The sequence below is a fragment of the Ahaetulla prasina genome, chromosome 2, assembly GCF_028640845.1.
Source record: "Ahaetulla prasina isolate Xishuangbanna chromosome 2, ASM2864084v1, whole genome shotgun sequence".
NCBI classification, from domain to species: Eukaryota; Metazoa; Chordata; class Lepidosauria; order Squamata; family Colubridae; genus Ahaetulla; species Ahaetulla prasina.
The window spans coordinates 256,797,613-256,818,875 of NC_080540.1; the positions used below are offsets into that span (position 1 = coordinate 256,797,613).

The 21,263-nt window shown below is 35.7% G+C and overlaps 1 protein-coding gene across 10 annotated transcripts in view; it reads right to left on the reverse strand.

Annotated features, from left to right (window-relative positions):
• PAM (peptidylglycine alpha-amidating monooxygenase) overlaps positions 1–21,263 on the reverse strand; it is a 189,772-nt gene that overhangs the window by 34,785 nt on the left and 133,724 nt on the right. For all 10 annotated transcript variants that reach the window (XM_058167102.1, XM_058167101.1, XM_058167097.1 and 7 more), the window contains exons 13-14: positions 11,657–11,844; positions 9,257–9,328 (exon numbers count right to left, since the gene is read on the reverse strand). In XM_058167102.1, the coding sequence (XP_058023085.1) occupies positions 9,257–9,328; positions 11,657–11,844 (260 nt within the window). The remainder of the gene's footprint in view (positions 1–9,256; positions 9,329–11,656; positions 11,845–21,263) is intronic.

The following is a 21,263-nucleotide window of genomic DNA, read 5'->3' on the forward strand; positions in this document are numbered from 1 at the left end:
TAAAATGCCCTGGAAATAATAATAAAAAAATTAAAAATGCTTAAGCACAAACATCAGTTATATTTTGCCCCCTTTAACAGCAAAATTCAAGACATGTGAATATCTAGATTTGTCCTAAACTTATTTCTAAGTTTCCTATGTATGAACTAGAATTATCATTATTATCAATGAGCATATGTTTTATTTCTACTTTGAACAATAAATATGAGTAGCGAGGAAGAATACCAACTTCCCTAACTTCACCATAGCTTCACAAATATGCTGGTTCAAAGGCACTTCCATAAGATTTAAAAGATAATTAGGGGAAATACTGAATATTTCTAATAGCCTTTTTAAAAAAACTACGTTCATAGAATTATATCATAAAATATTTTAAAAGTTTTGTGCAAAAACATAAATGTAAATAATAATGAGCTAAGCTCAAGTGTTTTGTAGGAAATCTATTATTAAGAACCAGCAAAGAGGAAAATTAAGTCTTTTTAGAAACGACCCTAAGGAGGGCTTGTCATGTTTATAAACAGTCTTGTCTCAATGCTTTCTACCGAATTTGCAGCTTTACTCTTTTGACAGGGAATATCCCAAGTGAAATCTCCTGTCAAGAAATAATTATCAGTTAATATGGCCAATTTTGATGAAATTAACAAAGCAAATTGGAGCTGAACAAAATGTGTTAAGCCAACCTTGATAACACATTTGATAAAGCACTCTCAGTATTAGACTGCTTCCCTTCATTAGCCCTCTTGGAGCTCTGATTTAAAGCATTTCTCACATGATATTTGGTATTCTATCACACACACACAATCAAACAAACACTGCAGTTCTTTTCTTCTGCTTTCCTGTTTCTTACTCTAACTGGAATCAATCTGCTCTGGAATAGCTTACAATAAGTAAGTAATCAGGATAAAATAATTAACTGCTTATTCAGCATGTCTGTCCTGAAAATTAGATTGGCTGAAGTCAAGAATATAGGAACATGAGTTCTGATATCAAGCAACGCATGATAGGTGTCGTTATTATCTCCCCAGCCTGGACAAATTATTTAGGAAAAATAGGATAGTGCCATGAAGCCAGGACTGTCAATCTCTCCCCAAACCCTTTTTGTTTCTTTAGAGCAGATCAAATAGGAAATAAGTCTAAGTGTCAAAGGAAGAAAAATTAAGATCATATTCATCAGAAAATTATATATCCCACAGAGAAAATAGACTTCCCGAGTCTTATTGAATGGAATACGGGACTATTTTCAGTATTTTAATTGCAAGTACTTAGTGTCCTCTAATGCTTCCTGCGAAGAAGCCAAGAAAGTCGGGAAGCTCTCCTGACAAGTGGGATGACTATTTTTGGGTGTAGAGACTCATGCCTGAAATCCTCTGCTTAAGTCATCAAGCAAGTTCTTTAATGACTTTAAGAAAAATAGAAATGCTTCCCCTCCCAGTTTTTGCTTTTTTGCCATGCCTTGTACAACTTACTGGTATAACTATAATATCTTACTTGCACTTTGTTGTGATATTAGCTACATTTAATTAAAGGATGCAATGCATTTAGGTAAAGATAAAGGTTCCCCTTGGACATATATGCTAGTCGTTCCTGACTCGGGGTGTGTGTGTGTGTGTGTGTGTGTGTTCATCTCCGTTTCAAAGCTGAAGAGCCAGTGCTGTCCAAAGATGTCTCTGTAGTCATGTGGCCGGCATGACTAAATGCCAAAGGCACACAGAACGCTGTGTGATTTATATTGATATATTGACCATCAATTGTGTTGTAAATGTTGTACCTTGATGAACGTATCTTTTCTTTTATGTACACTGAGAGCATATGCACCAAGACAAATTCCTTGTGTGTCCAATCACACTTGGCCAATAAAAAAAAAAATTCAAAGGTGGTCCCTATTTTGCATTTTGTACGTGCTTTCGAACTGCTAGGTTGGCAGAAGCTGGGACAAATAATGGGAACTCACCCCATTACGTAGGTACTAGGAATTCAAACCGCTGAACTACTGACCTTTTGATTGACCAGCTCAGCATCTTAGCCACTGAGCCATCATGTCCCTGCAATGCATTTACTTTTAAGTAAAATATTAATTTGACAGTATCATAGAAACCCTATCTGCTTTCTGTAACTTTTTGGCATTATTGCATTATTTCCTCAGTTACATCCAGGGTTTTATATCAATAATGAGCAGTGGTGGTGCAGTGGTTAGAATGCAGTATTGCAGGAAAACTCTGCCCACCGCCTGGAGTTTGATCCTGATGGGGCTCAAGGCTGACTCATCCTTCGAAGGTCGCTAAAATAATGACCCAGATTGCTGAGGGTAATATGCTGACATTGTAAACAATTCAGAGAGTGCTATAAAGCACTATGGAATAGTATATAAGTCTAAGTACTATTGCTACATCAATGATTTTGTCTAGGCATAGAACTAGTGTGTGTGTGTTTTTAAATTTTAGTTTTGTCTCATCTCAATAGGCAAATGCATGTTTTGTATAGAGATCACCCTAGTTTTGTGTAAGTATTTAATATAGCTGATTCTGCATTGCTTCAAGCCTTAAACAAACTGCCAGTACAGCAAACTCTGTTTCTCGTTGAGCACTATATTTATACACCTCATCTCCTGCACTGAAAGGACAGAATATGAAATCTGACTTAGGAATAATGAAGCAGATGGCTGGAAGATTTAAAAAAAAATGTTATAAGGCTTATACATCAAATGCTAGAAATTTAACTTTACTGATGGTTTTGTAGGCTTTCATAACCTACAATCCCAAGCCTACTACATAAATTCATTTCAGTATTTTTCAGATACTGCATACAACAAGGCATGGTATCACTGGTGTTTTATCTGAAACTGGAAGTGGGTTACATATGTACTAAAGGTACACTTTATATTCAATCACAGATAGAATTCTGAGAGCGGAATAATTCAGAACACACAGGACAGAACAGATGGATCTGAATTCAGTCCATTCTAAATCAAGATTTTTCCAAAGTTATGGTCTTGACCTGTTTTATTAGCTATATAAAATAATTAACTTTATTTTTATAGTATTTTGTTTGTGTATAGGTTTTGTGCAGTTTTATCCTTTTAACACTGTAAGCTACCCAAAGTTATTTCGTGGTAAGATGGGCAGCCAATAAATGTAGTAAGTAATACATAATAATAATAAAAAAGTGGAAAAAGTGAGGAAAAGTATTGGATTCAGGGATTAAATTTGGATTGGATTAAATTAAATTTTCTGTGCTCAAGAGAGAATGAGGCTTAAAATTAGACTTTACTTTGTGAACAGATCCTCAAAAAGATATTTTTAGTTTTTAATATTCATCACAGTCTCTGTCCTAAACAATTGTGTGATAAAGCTGTGTAAACTGTGATAATTAGTTGACTAGCATAATGGCTGTTTTATTTCATGAAAAAGAACAGGGAGTTAATCTCTTATTGTTTGTCTCAAACAGCTCTACCATACTGAGAAAGCACATAATGATTTTATGAGCTATCTTTGAGTAAACCATAAATCTGTCATACTAAATGTAACACAGGTATACCTCACAATCTTATTATATTTTATTCTAAGATTTTTTTTTAAAAAAATGTGCTTTAAAAAGTTTCTCCTGGTGCTTTAACTAGTACATCAAACTGGTTCTCAGTTCCATGTTGGTGTTATACAAAATAGTTACAACCATGTGTATTTCTAAATGTTATTTAGGAACTCTGGAAAAAGATATCTGTCACTTTCTTGTCAACTTACTGCTTGGGAAAGATGTTGACGGAAAAATTGGAAAGAGGGGCCTGACCTATTTATGGTTCACTTGTGCCATAATTATCATCCTATAGGCAACAAATTATCTGGAGAAATATATTTTTCACTAGAAAAAAAGATTGCAACTTCCTGAATTAGACAATATATTGCCAATAAAACATTCAAAATCAAGATTTTTCCAAAGTTATGGTCTTGACCTGTTTTATTAGCTATATAAAATAATTAACTTTATTTTTATAGTATTTTGTTTGTGTATAGGTTTTGTGCAGTTTTATCCTTTTAACACTGTAAGCTACCCAAAGTTATTTCGTGGTAAGATGGGCAGCCAATAAATGTAATAAGTAATACATAATAATAATAAAAAAGTGGAAAAAGTGAGGAAAAGTATTGGATTCAGGGATTAAATTTGGATTGGATTAAATTAAATTTTCTGTGCTCAAGAGAGAATGAGGCTTAAAATTAGACTTTACTTTGTGAACAGATCCTCAAAAAGATATTTTTAGTTTTTAATATTCATCACAGTCTCTGTCCTAAACAATTGTGTGATAAAGCTGTGTAAACTGTGATAATTAGTTGACTAGCATAATGGCTGTTTTATTTCATGAAAAAGAACAGGGAGTTAATCTCTTATTGTTTGTCTCAAACAGCTCTACCATACTGAGAAAGCACATAATGATTTTATGAGCTATCTTTGAGTAAACCATAAATCTGTCATACTAAATGTAACACAGGTATACCTCACAATCTTATTATATTTTATTCTAAGATTTTTTTAAAAAAATGTGCTTTAAAAAGTTTCTCCTGGTGCTTTAACTAGTACATCAAACTGGTTCTCAGTTCCATGTTGGTGTTATACAAAATAGTTACAACTATGTGTATTTCTAAATGTTATTTAGGAACTCTGGAAAAAGATATCTGTCACTTTCTTGTCAACTTACTGCTTGGGAAAGATGTTGACGGAAAAATTGGAAAGAGGGGCCTGACCTATTTATGGTTCACTTGTGCCATAATTATCATCCTATAGGCAACAAATTATCTGGAGAAATATATTTTTCACTAGAAAAAAAGATTGCAACTTCCTGAATTAGACAATATATTGCCAATAAAACATTCAAAATCAATCCATTAGCTAATGGGTAACTCATTCATGAAAATGAATTCTTTAGGGAATTATATTAATTTAATACCTTTGTCATTAGTATCCTAAGTGAAAACCCAATATTGGGCTTTATATTTTTTTCTTATATATAAAACTAAAACTATTGCAATAAAATTCAGTGGGAAAAGGTATTTTATATCACTTATTAAAAAAATTATAGGAAGTCATATACAGTCTTAAGAATTTTGAATTCTTTCTTAGCCAATGACAAAGAATGTGTTGCCATATAAGCATATATACATCTAAAAAGCAGAGATTTTTAGTGAATAAAATAATAATGTAGCATCTTCTTAAAATGATGCTTTTACAAGAAAACCCCCAGAAGAAACTTTCTAGTGTTTTTTAATGCAAAATGTTCCTATTAATATCAATGCCATACTGAGAGTACATTAACTGCTATATTAAGCAAGAATTCCCAAGCAAGAAAATGCTTTAGAATATCACATTAAAATCTACAGGATTTACTTCAGAGAAAATCTTGCAAACAAAGGCCTGTTGGGTGATACTAAGCCACTTGAAAATAAGAACACACATGTGTTCGATGCCTATGCATGGTGTCCGTTCTAGTTCAGTGCTAAATTATAATATAATTTATAGAAACATCTGACTACTTACTCTCCCAGCCATATTATAAAATTTCATTCTACTGCATATTGCAAATTGCAGTCTTTCAACAGGTATACAAAAGGTCAAGGAGGAGTGTCCCCAAAATTGTTGTGATTTGGAGTGGGGTTGGTGTTTTGCTGAGCATACAGCACAAAGAATATGTTCATTTGAATGAGAATGAAGAAATGGGTAAGCAGCACAAATAATGAACAACATGCTTGAAAGAGCTGTTGGGGAGAAAAAGAAGCTGCCGCCATTCCTTCAAAGAAGAAATGTGTGCACATTATCTTCCTCTCACATGTATAGCAGTATTTCCAAAGACCATGATCATAACTGAGAATTCTGGGAGTCAGATTCATATCTGGAGATTGTCCAGGATGGGAAATTCTGGTAAGGAAAGTGTTTATCTCAGAAAGCTTCCCTAAAGGCTGTCCGAGCTAATAGAGATTCATGAAAATTAGGATCATTAATTACTAGAGACCTTAAAACTGAAAGAAGCGTCTTCCCTCTGGATATGATGAAAAAAAAGGAGAATAAGCCTTAGCCTCATATAAATATGTTCCTGGAAGGAAGAGCCATTGAACTCCACCTCTCTTTCCCTACAGGAATTACTGTGTTCTTCTATTTACTTATGCAGATGAGTGGACCTGTGAATGTGGATGTACTTATGTGTGTGAAAAGTGATTGTGAGTATATGCAAATAAGGGATTAGATAATTTTACAAGTACTTAATTTTCATTAGTAGGCATATAATCAATTAATATAAAATTTTCCTCTTGGCTTTGCTCTTTTTTTGGGGGGGGGTTGACTAAGTCATATGTAAATATACATTTATAGAGGTGAGGTCTAAGGGGTTAAAGTGGCTGAAGTGGTTAGGATGCTGATGCAAAAAAAACACTGAGACCAACCTGGGCATAGCCTGGATTGATTATAGGAAGCCTATATCTTAATGCCACACACATGGATCTATGAATGCCTGGCACTATACGCAGTCAACACAAACATGAAGGACCTTCCTCAATAATTCAATGAGATTGTGAAAGACAACACTGAAAATCAACTCAAGATAGCTCACATAAATGGTCATCAAGTGTGGAATATACCAAGGTGATGTACTCTCCATTGTTGTTCTGCATATGCTTGAAGCCCTTCAGCCTTGGAGTTTAAGGCAGCAGTGAAATGCACTTACCTTCGCTACCAGTTCAGGAATGTGAGTTCGCGTGCCTCTTCTGCGCATGTGCAGAGGGTCAAAGGCAGGACATAATGATGTCCTGGCGGGTGGGTGGAGCCTCCTGTTGCTGACACTACCAGTTCACGTGGGCCGGATAGATCCGGCGGGATTTCACTGCTAGTTTAAGGGTTCTACACAGTATCTTAGCTGTTCCTAACATTGCAATTTTTTGGACAGAGAGTTTTGATGTTGTTACTGGGATCTGTTGGAGACACGGGTCACAGCCCTAAGAACACTTTGGCCTTTATTTTTCTACATCCTCTCTAATTCCTCCTTCAGGTCCTGGTACATCTTTAATTTATCATAGTTCCTCTTGATATTGTTGTCACTTGGCATTGCTACTTGTATCATCACCATGAGGACCCAAAACTGAGGAAGACACATACCACTCATTGGGGTGAGAAGGGAATTTTTAAATTAATGTATGCACCGCTAACTGCCAATGGACTCTGGGAGACTGTGCACATCAACATGAGCTCCTGAATGAAAGGTGGGACATAAATCTGTCAAATGATTAAATAAATCATGTGCATATAAATATATAACTAGACCATGTGCATGTATCTCGGAGCCTAGTATCTAAATTACTGATTTCACTGGACACTGGAAACTCTGGCTGACAAAGAAGGAACATGGGAAGTCTGTAAGATTTTTGTGTCAATTTATAAACCTTTCCACTCTGATTTTCCTTTTTATCTGTGGGAGATGTCTTTTCCCCCCTTCACTTCAACTTTGCTTTGAATAGAACTGTATTTTTCCAGTTTTTTATCAGTCCCATTAGTAATAACACAACTGCTAACACAGAAAAACATTTCAAAATTCTACACTTAGCAAAAGGGCATTCACTGAAAACCAAAAACAAGTCTACTTGTTGAAATGTCTACCTACAAAAGTAGTATTTTGTTTTTTAATTTATAGCAAATTAAACAGCATAGAATTATGGCAAAGAGGAATATCAGGGCAATTAAGTACAGGTAGTCCTTGACTTACAACCACAATTGAGCTCAACATTTTTGTTGTTAAGTCAACATTGCCCATTTCATGACCTTTCTGGCCACAGCTGTTAAGTGAATCACTGCAGTTGGTAAGGTAATAACACGGCTTTAAGTGAATCTGGCTTCCCCATAAGTTTTGCTTGTCAAAAGGTTGCAAAAGGATCTCATGACTTTGGGACACAACAATGGTTGTAAGTATGAACCAATTGCCAAGTATCTACATTTTGATCGTATGATCATGGGGCTGCTACAAAGGTTGTAAGTGTGAAAAATGATCATAAATCACTTTTTTCAGTTCCGTTGTAACTTTGAAAGGTCACTAAATGAACTGTTATAAGTTGATAATTAACTGTATAAATGTATCCGTTTAAAGATAGTACCACTTATCAGTTAATTATCCCTGATGATCTCTGGAGAAGGATGACCAGCAATCTAGGTTGTTGAAATATGCAAATGTACAATTAATCACTGAATTACAAATATAAAGAAAATGGATCATCTGTTTCATCAGAATAATATTGTCATTTTTTTTCCACTGAGACATTTCACAGACAAATAAAGCATCAAAATTATTAGTTGCTGATGCTTTCTCCCATTTTATACGATTTCATCTAATAGACACATTTTGCAAGCAAAGTTTCCATAGATAAGAGAGGTAAACACCTTCACAAAATAATGATTGCAAGCACATTTAAAGTACTGATTGAAAAAAATATAAGCTAGGTAATCTTCCCTTTGCATATTGACAGATACCTGATTATGTATGCATGCGTAACATTATAGATGCTATATAAATAAAGAACCTATAGCTATATGTTTATATAGTAAGTATTATATAAATTTAATTCCATTATCCATTCTTTGGCCTACAGTGAACTACAAGAAATCATACCCCAAAGAAAACTTTAATAAAACCCTAAAGATACTAATGTTTGATTTGTTTACTTTAAGCCTTGAAAACATGCAATTAAACCTGTTTCACACATTTACATTGAAATAAAATTAATATTAATATCAAGTATTAAAACACAGAAATATATTTATTTTGTGCAGATTTCAAATTTATTGCCAAGCTGCTCCACATTAGGGCAAACATAACTAAAATTATGTTATAAGTATCAATGTCAAAATATACTGCTTACATAATATGTTTGCATTATTTTTCTGTTATTATTTTTGTAACTAAAAGCTACAAATTAAGTGTTAACTATTTGGAATGTAGTACAATCTAATAATATTTTTAGATTATTGTATCAGATTATTGTATTATTACAATTATACAAATAAATTAACTTTGAAAAATAAAATTAGGTTGTGCTAATGGAGCCATTTGCAAGATTAGAAGTTGGTAATCAACTGCTTTCTTTAAAACATTTGGAGTACTACAACAGAGTGGCAAGGATAGCTTTATGTATTAGCAAAAAAATAATAATCTTCAACTATGTTTATAACACTGCAACAGCTTTAACACTATAATGATAAAATATGTATTTAAAAGGACAAATGTAATACATACCCTGATCTAAAACCACCTCCTCTTCTCTTTTTGGCTGCTGTATTATCATACCCATGCCTTCACTTTTGGTTTCTAAAAGAGAAAATGAAAGAAATTTCATAATATAAATATGAAACAAATTACTATAGAAATTCATGGAAATACTTATTCTTGTACCCAAAGACATTTATTTCAATATTCAATCACCATGAATCTAGATATAAACAAGCATGCAAGAGGATCACAAAACCTGTCCCATCCTCCCCAAAAAAAGTTTGTCTGAAAAGATACTGGAAAAAGATTAGGCCTATCGGATTTAAGCTAAAAATTTGGAAGACCACTGCATAGTCTTCCTTGGCTGCATAGTGATTGCTTGGAATTTTGTAAGTCTAACAGGATGCTTATAAAATGAAGGTATTTATACTATTTTACAGGGAGCCTTCCTTTTCTCTTTAGATGCACAGTTCAACCACTTCTTGACCATAGTCATACAATTTGGGATTTCTGGATATGTCACTATAGGGAGGAGAAATAAAAAATTCTGCTTCTTCCGGCTAATCCATATGCACCTATATTTAGGCTGAATCCCAAGAAGAAACAGAACAACTATTAATTTCTGGAAGAGAATTATTACATTTGGGAATTTGATTTAATTAATTAAAATATACTATTTATAATTGATTTATAAGTATCTGTAACTTGGCTCATTCTTGTCCATAAGTTATTATGCCACTTATTATTTAATGATTCATAGGTGAGAATTCAGGCTCACAATGGTTCTTCAATTGAAAGAACACTGCAATGTATCAAATTCTTATCAAATAAATTACTACAGAAAGGGCAGATATACTAGTCAATGAATATTTCATCACAGAAATAAGACTGGATATAAAAATTAGAAAACATCTTCTTTTGGGTTACAATTATTTTGACCTTCACAAGAGATTATTGCAGTATTATCCATCATTTATAACGTAGATTGTACTCTGGAAGATATTTTGGTTAATTTTATAACCAAGTGATATAAAATTGTTTGGAGTATGGAAACGTAGTCATTGTTACTCTACTCTATCCTGATATATCACCTGATGTTAAAAAGCATTATCTCAGTTTAGATATGGCATTAAAGTAATAGGGTTTTTTTTTGGAAAGGTTATGAATACAATAGAATAGAATAATAATTATTGTCACTTTGAATGTACACTAATTGGCATACATTAAAATGAAATTTCATTGCATACAACTCTCAAAGGCTCACCACCTCCATTATATACCCCATATATACTACTGGATTTTTCGGACTATAAGATGCATCGGAATATAAGATGCACCTTAGTTTTTGGAGAGGAAAATAAGAAAAAGCTGATTGGGGGTGGATCAGCCTCCCGGAATATCCTCAATCAGCTGTTCCCAGAGGTGAACTTTAGCAACAAGTTTGTTGGTTGAGAACTCTGCACCTTGCTTTTTTTTCAGCCTCTCAAACGGAGGTTTCAGAGGCTTTTTTCAGCCTCTGAAACTTCTGTTTCAGAGGCTGGGCAGGGCTACATTCGGTGTATAAGATGCACCCAAATTTTCACCCTCTTTTAGGGGGAGAAAAGGTGCGTCTTATACCTCAGCAAATATAGTACATAAGCATGACTAAATAAATAAATAAATAAATATGTATATACCCACATATATTATATGACCTATTGGTTATTTAATCTTTACTTTAATTCTTTAAAACTATGGTTTATTTAGATAGGCCTAGATTAAAAATATATTTCAATCCTCAGTACATATTATCTTAAAACTGTAAGTTTGGCCCAGTTTCAATATAATAAATTTCAGTTAGTGTAACTGCTTTTTCCGAGATATTTATGTTTAACACAGAAGAAAGGGGAAAGAGAAACATTGGATATGTGATAATCAAGCAGGTGGATTTCTATAAAATTAAAGTGTATCTTATCTACATATTCAAGTGTATTTACTAGTAAAACAGAATATAAGCAATATTTGTTTAAATTGAATCTCTGTGTTATTTTTAATTTTTATTTCACTTTTTCACCCAATCTGGATAATAAAGAAAGCTAACCCAAAAGATAAGAAAAAGATAAAGTAACATCACAGATTCTGATTTGAATTTGGTTCAATTATTAATTTTTATTTCACATATAGTAAGATTTCGAACAAAGTAATAAGACAACTGACTCTTAAACTATTAAATACTACATAGTGCCATAATAGCTGAATGTACTGTTGACTACTTGGAGGACTTTCCTCGATTTTTTGGCACATTTTTTTTTTGGCTGCATATCTTAATTTCAGCATATGTACATAGATATCTCAATCATTTTGGTTGACTTCCTCACAAATACTCTATATTCTCAGCCATATCATTCTTTCCCGTAGTGGTATTAGCAAAGGAATAAATATTTTTACCTTCATTATGTCCATGGGCCATCATAGTCATATCAGGTTTGACTGGAATAGGGATATTTGCTTCTTGAGGTATGCTTTTGAATATCTCTGGCTTAATGTTCTGTGTACAGATCATGGATGAAACTGCATATTTGGCTTCCATGTAATACATAATGTAGAAATTGCACATTTCATCCCTGGCTGTGCCTCTTCATCAAAATATGAGTAGAGAGAAAAGTTAAAATATAAATTTTAGCTACAGAAGAAACACACTTAAAAAGATTAATGTAAAATGTAGAAGAGGGAAGGACATCTTCCAATTACAAAGTCAGATAGCACTATTCTTTAAAAATATTTCACATTAAACATGCATGGGGCTCTTGAAATAAAAGCTATTATCTCAACTGTTTGCTTAGCATTTATTAAGAACATTGTTTTACATAGTTTTATGAAGTATATTAGACCTTAGCAGAAATTCCTAGCACTTTCAGCCTTCAAAGCAAACTTTTTTCCACGGACAGATTCTTAGTTATCAGTCAATTGTATTAAAGCCATGCCTGCTTAATTGTGGCTTTTATACACTTCATTTTTGTTTTATTTTTGCAGATATATTTCACAAGCTTCTATCAAAATGCATCCAGCAGTGCAGATTTCAATCAAGATCACTTATATGGAATGCAACAGTATAAACTATTTATTCTTTCCTGAAGAATTCTCCTCCACCGTTTCACCACCCATCCAGATGATATATTCCATTTACAAAATCATTAATAATTTACTCTTTTAATTTAGGGCTCTTCTATTTAATGCATGCCAGATTCATTGTATTGCCTCTCCTTTGTTCTGCAAGGCCACAAAGTATAGATCCAAGTTTTAAAAAAACTAGTTTCATTATGTTATGGGACACTAATTGTAGCATCTTTTATTTAGATTAAGTGATGCTATAATAGTGATGCTGCAATTTTCCCTCAAGCTTAGATTGCAAGCCTTTTCCTTTTCTTTTAAAGAATTAATGCAAAAGAAAATTAATGAAATACAGTAGCAGTGTTTTCAACATGACGAATCCATTTATTTATTCATTACAAGTATTTCCATGCCACCCAGCTCAAAACATACACCTGACAGTTTACACAAAATATTAAATATAAAAGCCAAATGAAATTCAAAACAAATACAAATCAGTGCCCACCCAAGTAATAGTCAACCACTAACCCACAAATGACAGCTCCAACAAAATTGTCTGCACTAGACCTAGCTTGCAGAAAGCTAGTAGAGAGGATGCCAAGTGCACCTCTGGGAATAAGGGATTCTGTAATGTCTTCACAGACAAAAGAGGAGGATTACTTAGGATCTGTGTTGATTGTTATTCATACAGAGACAGAAGCATGAACATTATTCTCTGCCTGTTCAGACATAGCAAATTCCATCTAGAGAAGACAGTCCTTTAAGGAACACCAAGCTACATAGGGCTATATTAGTCCAATTCGTAATCTTAAATTGGAATTTGAGATAACCCATCCAGCAGCCAGATAATAGATATAATATTTACAATGGCGGCACTCACTCAATAATCATCTTAGTTGCCTCATTTTGTACTAACTGTAATTTCCAAAATAGTGGCATCTGGAAAGTGTTACAGTAATCTAAGTGAGTAAGTAATAAGAACATTGCTAGACTATCTTGGTCCAAATGAGGCACAAATCAATTTATCAATTTCAGCTGGGGAAAGACCATCTAGAGCGAAATTTCCACCTGCTTACAACTTTATGAAGAACATAAGAATAGCCTGATTGGATTATACCTAAAATAGCTATCTAGCATTCTGTTTCAAACAGTGCACCCCAGATGCACCTAGAAGGCAACAAATAGGAGACCAAGGCAGGTGTTCTCTCCCATTGTTGCTTTTGGATATCTAATAAGTGAAGCCAGATTGCATCTGTATTTTGGGGCAGCAGTAATCAGGGCTAGAAGGAATTTCTCTAATCTCCTTTTCCACCAGGTTGATTACATGGATTTAAATTTAAAATCGTATATTAGCCACTACATAATTTCTAATTCTTGTACATATGGTCAATGATGAAAAACATGTTCTTTGTTCAATTTACCATGCATATAGTTCTATCAATCTGAAACATTTCTAAGTACTTTTTTCCAATGTAAACAGCCCAAATCATTGCTTTCTATTCTTACATGGAAAATGTTCATGCCCTCTGATCAACTGCTTTTCTGTTGTCCTTTTGTATATATTTTTCAGTCCCATGATATCTTTTCTTTAGATCTAATGACCAGAACTGTACTCAAGATACTAGATGTGGCATAATGTTTTATAGGGACATTAACATATTAGTTGACTTATTATGTATTTTCTACTGACCTTTATCAAGAAAGTTGTCTTCTTTACAAATTCTGCACATCATGTAAATGATTTCATTTAATCCAATATCTCTTTCTTGGTTGACCACTGGCAATTCAATCCTCATTATTTAATAACACAAATATGAATTCCAGCCCTAGTGTGGGTTACTTTGTACTTCCTGATATTGAATTGCACTTGCTTTTAATGTCCTAGTTTAATGTCCTAGACAGAAGCAATTCACAGTCTGTTTCTTCACTCCTTAAATATTTTCTTATCACTTCAGAATCATAAACTGAGAGTTGGAAACTGTATAAATTGAATTAATTAAACAAAGAAACAAACTTTTGCAACTCACAGGATATAGTAGATTAATTTGTATATCATCAGTATATATATATAGCACAGGGCCTGAAACAGATCCTAATGATGCTTACTTCTTATCATTTTCCACTGTGAAAACTGCCAGTTTATTCCTATTCTTTATTTTCTTTTGTTCAATTTGTTAATGCTTGCTCAGCTGGCCCAAGAGTTTTTGATCAGGAAATTTATGAAAAGCTTCTCGAAAGTGTAAATATACAATGTCAATAACCTTATCTAGAACTAACAATGAAGCAGTTGTGAAACCAGAATGTTTGTGAACAAACATAAAGTCTGTCTTATTGGGATTGTTTCTACCTCTCTAGTCCCTCATAAAGTTCCAGATATTAGGCTTAGATCCCCACAGCTCCTCTGACCCAACTTCATCCTGGATATAATCGTATGCTATTTCACTCTGAAGGGGTGAAGTAGCATACAATTATATCTGCCATAAACTAGTGATGATTTTTCCCAACAGATTTACCGTATATACTCGAGTATAAGCCGATCCGAATATAAGCCGAGGTACCTAATTTTACCACAAAAACTGGGAAAAACTATTGACTCGAGTATAAGCCGAGGGTGGGAAATGAGGCAGCTACTGGTCAATGTAAAAAATAAAGATAGAGCCAAGTAAAATAACATGAATATTTATTTGAACGAAAAACAATAAAAGTGCAAAAGGGGGTCCCCAAAAAGAATATGGTATCAAAAATACAGTATCTTTAAAAGTAACAGCAACCAAGCTAACGAGAGCTAAAATCCCTCAAAACTGGAGTTCTCCTCCTCATCATCTGTTTGTCCAAACAGAGCTTCAGCTACTTCAGCTTCTGTGATGTTATCCGCATATCGTTGTCGTCATCACTGAGTTCACAGTCGCCATCATCACTGCTGTCACTCTCATACAATGCGCTGTCTTCACTGCCATCCATAGCATTACTAATGCCACATTTCTTGAAGGCACGTTGCACCATGTCCTCTGGAATATCTTCCCATGCATCACGAACCCACTGTGCTATTAGTTCTATGTCTGGCTTTCTCAGATTTCCAACTTTTGTCAGACGAGCTTGACCAGATGTCATCCATTCATGCCACATCCTTCGCACACGGTCCTTGAAAGGTTTATTTAAACTGACATCTAGGGGCTGCAATACAGATGTAAGCCCACCTGGAATAACGGCCAAAGTGACTTGAGATGACTTTGCCAATTTTTTTATGTCATCAGATGTGTGGGCTCTGAACATATCCCAAACTAACAGTGATCTTCTAGTCCAGTCCCCACTCCTCAAGCAAGAGATCCTATACTGTTTCAGACAAAGGATTGTCCAGTCTGTTCTTTAAAAACCCTCCAGGAATGAAGTGTCCAATAAGGTTCAAATTGCAAGTACCGGTAGTCCTCAATTTAAGACTGCAATTGAGCCCAAAACGTTGTTTTGTTATTTTTCCCTAACCGTGTATGTATCCCCCTGCCCCCCATTTTACGTCAGGCTGCAATCAAAGCGAAGCACGGCTGAATATTATTATTATTATTATTATTATTATTATTATTATTATTATTATCATTATCATCATTATCATCATCATCATCATCATTATTATTATTATTATTATCATTATCATTATTATCATCATCATTATTATATTATTATTATCATTATCATTATTATCATCATTATTATTATTATTATTATCATTATTATCATCATCATCATCATCATCATTATTATTATTATTATTATCATTATCATCATCATCATCATTATTATTATTATCATTATCATTATTATCATTATCATCATCATCATTATTATTATTATTATTATTATTATTATCATTATTATCATTATCATCATCATCAGTATTATTATTATTATCATTATCATTATTATCATTATCATCATCATCATCATTATTATTATTATTATTATTATCATTATTATTATTATTATTATATGATGATGATGATTTTTTTGCATTGGACAGAGCGAGCTTCAGTTTACCAAACTTTGTATCTTTTAATGAAACGTGTTAGTCTGGAAGGGACTGTTTGAACTCACAAAACACTTGCAACTTTTAGTTCCGTGCTGAGGATTTTTGGAAAGCAGCCCAGCAATATTTATTTATTGCTCGGACTGCTCTTATTTTCACTCCCCCTTTTCTTTTCTTTTCCTTCCCTCCCTCCCTCCTTCTCTGCCTCTCTTTCGTCCCCCACCTCCCGGGATCCTTGCGGGTCGAAGGTTCTGCCCTGCCTTATACCAGCCGCCCACCTATGCCAAGGTCTCCCTGGCTCTTTCGCTCTCTGTAAGCAGCGGCTTCTCGGCAGCGTCGCCCCCCTCCCCTCCATGGATCGGCTCCTTCCCCAGCACTGAAGGCATCCTTAGGAATACACCTCCACCTCCAGGAAAATAAAAAAGGCAGAGAAGGTAAATCGCCCGCCCGTTCGGAAAGGAAGGAGAGGACTCCAATGGAAGAAGGAGAGGAGAATTACCAATAACAAACACAAAGCGCTGGGTTAGAGGTGCCTTGTCATGTACAAGGAGATCAGAGAGGGCAACCACCATGAAACAATAATCAGACTCAAAGCAGGCTGCTTATTTGCCATTTGCTCTGGGTAGAACGGGTTTTTTTTAAAAAAAAAAATTGGTTTGGAGAAGGAAAGCTAATTTGCTGATCTGCGCGAGGGTCGGTTTCTTTTGCCTCCCTTCTTCTTCCTCCTCCTTCTTCCCACCCTAGCTTGCAATGCCCCCATCTCTCCTCCTCCTCCTCCTCCTGCCCCCCTCTCGGATTCGGCGTTCATTTCTTGCCTTTGCGGAGCGGAGGTGTTGGGGGGGGGAGGGTTTGGGAATAGATTTGGCAGAGGAGATTACCGTAATTTTGCTCACTGTTTACGAGCAAGTCTCGGGTTACAATGTTCACTCGGGGGAGTGAAACGCAAAGTATAGTTAGCCTGAAAAAAAACTGAACCGTGTGACTGGCGGGAGAGAAGGACGGCGCCGGGAGGGGCGGGGGGGAGAAATCGTTTGTTCTTGCCGTATTTCTCCGCTTTCCAAGAGGCTTTTCTTTTTCACCTCTTTCTCCCCACCTCCCCAATTTCCATAGGGGGAAAAAAAAAACCTGGGGAAAACTTGGCAAAAAATAAAATAAAATAAAAAGTACTGAGTGCAAATGTTTTTTTTTTATACTGTAGTTGGAGTTTTCCACGTTTCTTTCACATTCAAGGCAGCATTCTCCCCATCCTCGCTGCTTTTCCAAAACATGCTTTGAAACCTTTGCATTTTATTGGGATGTATTCGTGACAACGCCCCTCCGCCCCCACCGCGGGCAAGAGGAGGGCAGTGAGAGGGGCGAAAATGTCGAACGCCCCTCCGCCCCGCCCCTCCGCCGACCACCGCCGCCGCCATCAAAAGCGGCGGAAGAAAACGCCAGAGGCCAGCCGCCGCCCAAAGCAGGCGGCCGAGCTGGCAAAGCATGCCGGCAGCATTTGGGCTCGTCCTGCCGGCCCAGCTGTTCGAGGGCAAAAACCCTCTCCTGGGTCGGCTCTGCAAGGTAGACTCGAGTATAAGCCGAGGGGGCGTGTTTCAGCACAAAAAACGTGCTGAAAAACTCGGCTTATACTCGAGTATATACGGTATATAGCTGTTGAAAAGCAATGGGAACAAAGCTGAATGTTTACCCTTTACTATGGCCGTTCCTTATCTATCACTGCTTAGTAATAGATAAGGAGACTGATTAGAACTGATTAGAAGTTAGGTAGTTTTGAAGAAGCAGAATAAGAAGAAAATTGAGTCTTTTGAACTTTGACATTAGGAAATATTCTTGAAAAGACTATAGACCTGGGGTGTCAAATTTGTGGCCTATGGGCTGGATGCATCACGTGGTGGCCACTCCCAACCCCGGTTTAGAGAAGTGGAAAAAAGTCGTGATATGTCACATGACAACAACATGTTGCCACGAGTTTGACACCCCTGATATGACCAATCAAGAAAACAAACCAATGAATCACTAAATGACTCAACCCAGAGCTCTCACTTAAGGCTTAAATGACAAACTCAATTATGCTACATTGGACATAGTATACAAAGATGTAGCTTCTTAGAGAAGGTTCTAATATTGGGGAAGATGAAAGGAAAAAGAACAGGATGAACAGCAGCATGGTGATATTGTTGGAAGATCTTAAAGATCAGATTAGGGACAAATCATTCTAGAGAAAATCTTTGTGGTTGCTAGGAGCCAACATTGACTTGATGCCACATAATCAATGAATACAAACTAAGATAGAGTGTAACCACTATAAAAGGTGTCTCCAATATTCAATCCCCATAGACCACGGGTATCAAACTCGCCACATCACCATGCTGTCATGTGATTTATCATGATGTTTTTTCCTTTCACAGGTCTGGGGTGGGTGTAGCCTATGTGTGACACATCCAGCCTACGGGCTGCCAGTTGACACCCCTGCCATAGATGATCCAGTACCATGGCTGAAATATTGAAAGAGGTCTAAAATGATTGCTATATCCTGAAAATATTATCCATTAGAACAGCTAATACTATTTCTGTTCTGTATTCAGGCCTGAACTCAAACTGAAAAAGATCACATAATTTGTTTCATAAGGAATATTGCTTCTTAAGGAAGAATCAATAGAATATTTAAACATCTTTCTTCAGAAATAAAAAAATGTATTCATGCATACAGAATATTTTGCTTCAAGAGGTTTATACTGATAATGCACTCATTTTGAGATCATTTTGTTAAGAGGGCTCAGTGGAAAGAAAAGATGTGTGAAACACAGGAGGATATAGAACGGGGAGCGAAGACCAGTGAAAAGCTTTGTCTATCTCTCCCCCCATCAATTAGTTTTTGCAATCAAATCAGTCAGCCTACACTAATAGAATGATGTGGGGGTGGACTATGTGCAGCTTCCAAAGACATCAGTGCTTACTCTTATCCTGTGGCATCATGCAGCATTCATTTATTCACCATAGCAACAATAATGACATCTGTCAGGAAGCGAATGAGACCTTCCCAAAAGAGAATTGGTATTCAGCCTTTTTAAAATATGGAACCGTTCCAGAAAGCTGTTTTGCCTCAGCAAGATTAGTGTTAGCCTCCTTTTTAAATTCATTTCCTCTCCTTCCAGTTGATTTAGATAGCTGTCAGAAAACTGCCACCTCTTTAAAACATAAATAAAACACTGAAGTGTAATTGAGGAATAAAACTAACTTTCCTACATGTATTAACAATATCCAAACATTGGCAATATTTTTAACATAGCACATTTGGCTATCCTTGGAAGATAAAGAAATAGGGTATTTGTTATAACTTTAGTTATGAATGAGAAACAAGATACCAGTGGCAGACAAAACTGCTTTTTTTATTTGCTGAAAAATAATGAGCAATTAGACACTTGCTCTACAAATACGGATGGGGAATCTTTTTCAACCAAAGGGTTGTTTTTCGAAAGTAACTTTTCAGAAATGGTGTGTCGAGAACAGATGGCAAAAGAAGAGCTGGACATGACAAGCTCTGCCATCCAAATATGGTGTTTCCCAAATTTTTGTGAGAATTATTGATGGATGTGGAACAGTTGGAAAATATTAGGTCTGACTGAATTATTGTTTAGGTACAGTAACTGTTTCAGCGTCTTAGGTATCATTGTAGAAGGCCTTTTACCTCCTCTATCTTTCAACATATCCCGTTTTATTTCACACTAGTACTGTATTTGCCTATCTTCCACAGCAGTTTGTTTGCTTTTTTTCTACCCAACTCAAACAAAGGGACTCTGGGCAGTGTACCAAAGTAAACTACATATACAAATCCCAACAAAACAACAAAATACATTAAAAGTCAACTCATACCACAAAATCACCACTAAACTAAACTAAGACCAAAGACTTGGAAAAAGAGCCAGGATTTGACTACCTTTCTAAAGACCTGCAAGTTCAGGACCAACTATATATTTAGAAGTAAATTGCATGGGCTACCAAAATGCCTCCAATATCCCATAATGTGGCATTTGGTCAGTGAAAAGACTTCGGGGTATGTCGTCCTTATTTCTATCCATCCCTATTATCCTGCAAGTAACCCCTTTTTATGTCTATTTATTTAAAATATTTGTTTGACTATCCATTTTATATATATAAAATAACTCCAGGAAACTCACAGGCTGGCAATAAAATGTAAAAACAAACAGTAATACAACCAACAAAAATGTATCTCACAGTGTGTGGTGGTAGAGAGTTGCTAGAGGAAATAAGTCTTTCAGGAGGAGCTAAGAACATATCAGCCAGATTTGTCTATGTAGGAAGAGGTGTCGAATGGACCCTCCTTAAGTGTTCACAGGGTATATTTGATAGTTATGTACATTGTGTTTTAGTCCTGCAAGATTCCTTCTATAGGTGAAAGACAATAAAGAAACTACTCTGAGTAAAATATCATGTTGTTCTTGGTTTGTTGTACCTGACATAGTGACCCCAGGACATCACTTCTCCAAACATCCGCTGGCCTCCACTCCCATCTTAGCTCAATGCTTGGGAGAACAACCAGGTCTTTATAGTCTTGTGTATGGCCAAGATGGTAAAATCCAATTTTTTTTACTACCAGTTCTGTGGGTGTGGCTTGGTGAGTGTGGCGTGGCTTGGTAGGTGTGGCATGGCTTGGTGGGTGTGGCAGGAGAAGGATACTGCAAAATTTCCATTCCCACCCCACTCCAGGGGAAGGATACTGCAAAATCCCAATTCCCTCCTCACTACTGGGGGAGGGATATTGCAAAATCTCCTTTCCCACCCCACTCTGGGGCCAGCCAGAGGTGGTACTTGCCAGTTCTCCAAACTACTATTACTCAAAATTTCCGCTATTGGTTCTCGGAACTGCTCAGAACCTGCTGGATTTCACCCCGGTAGCAGCCCTTTGGA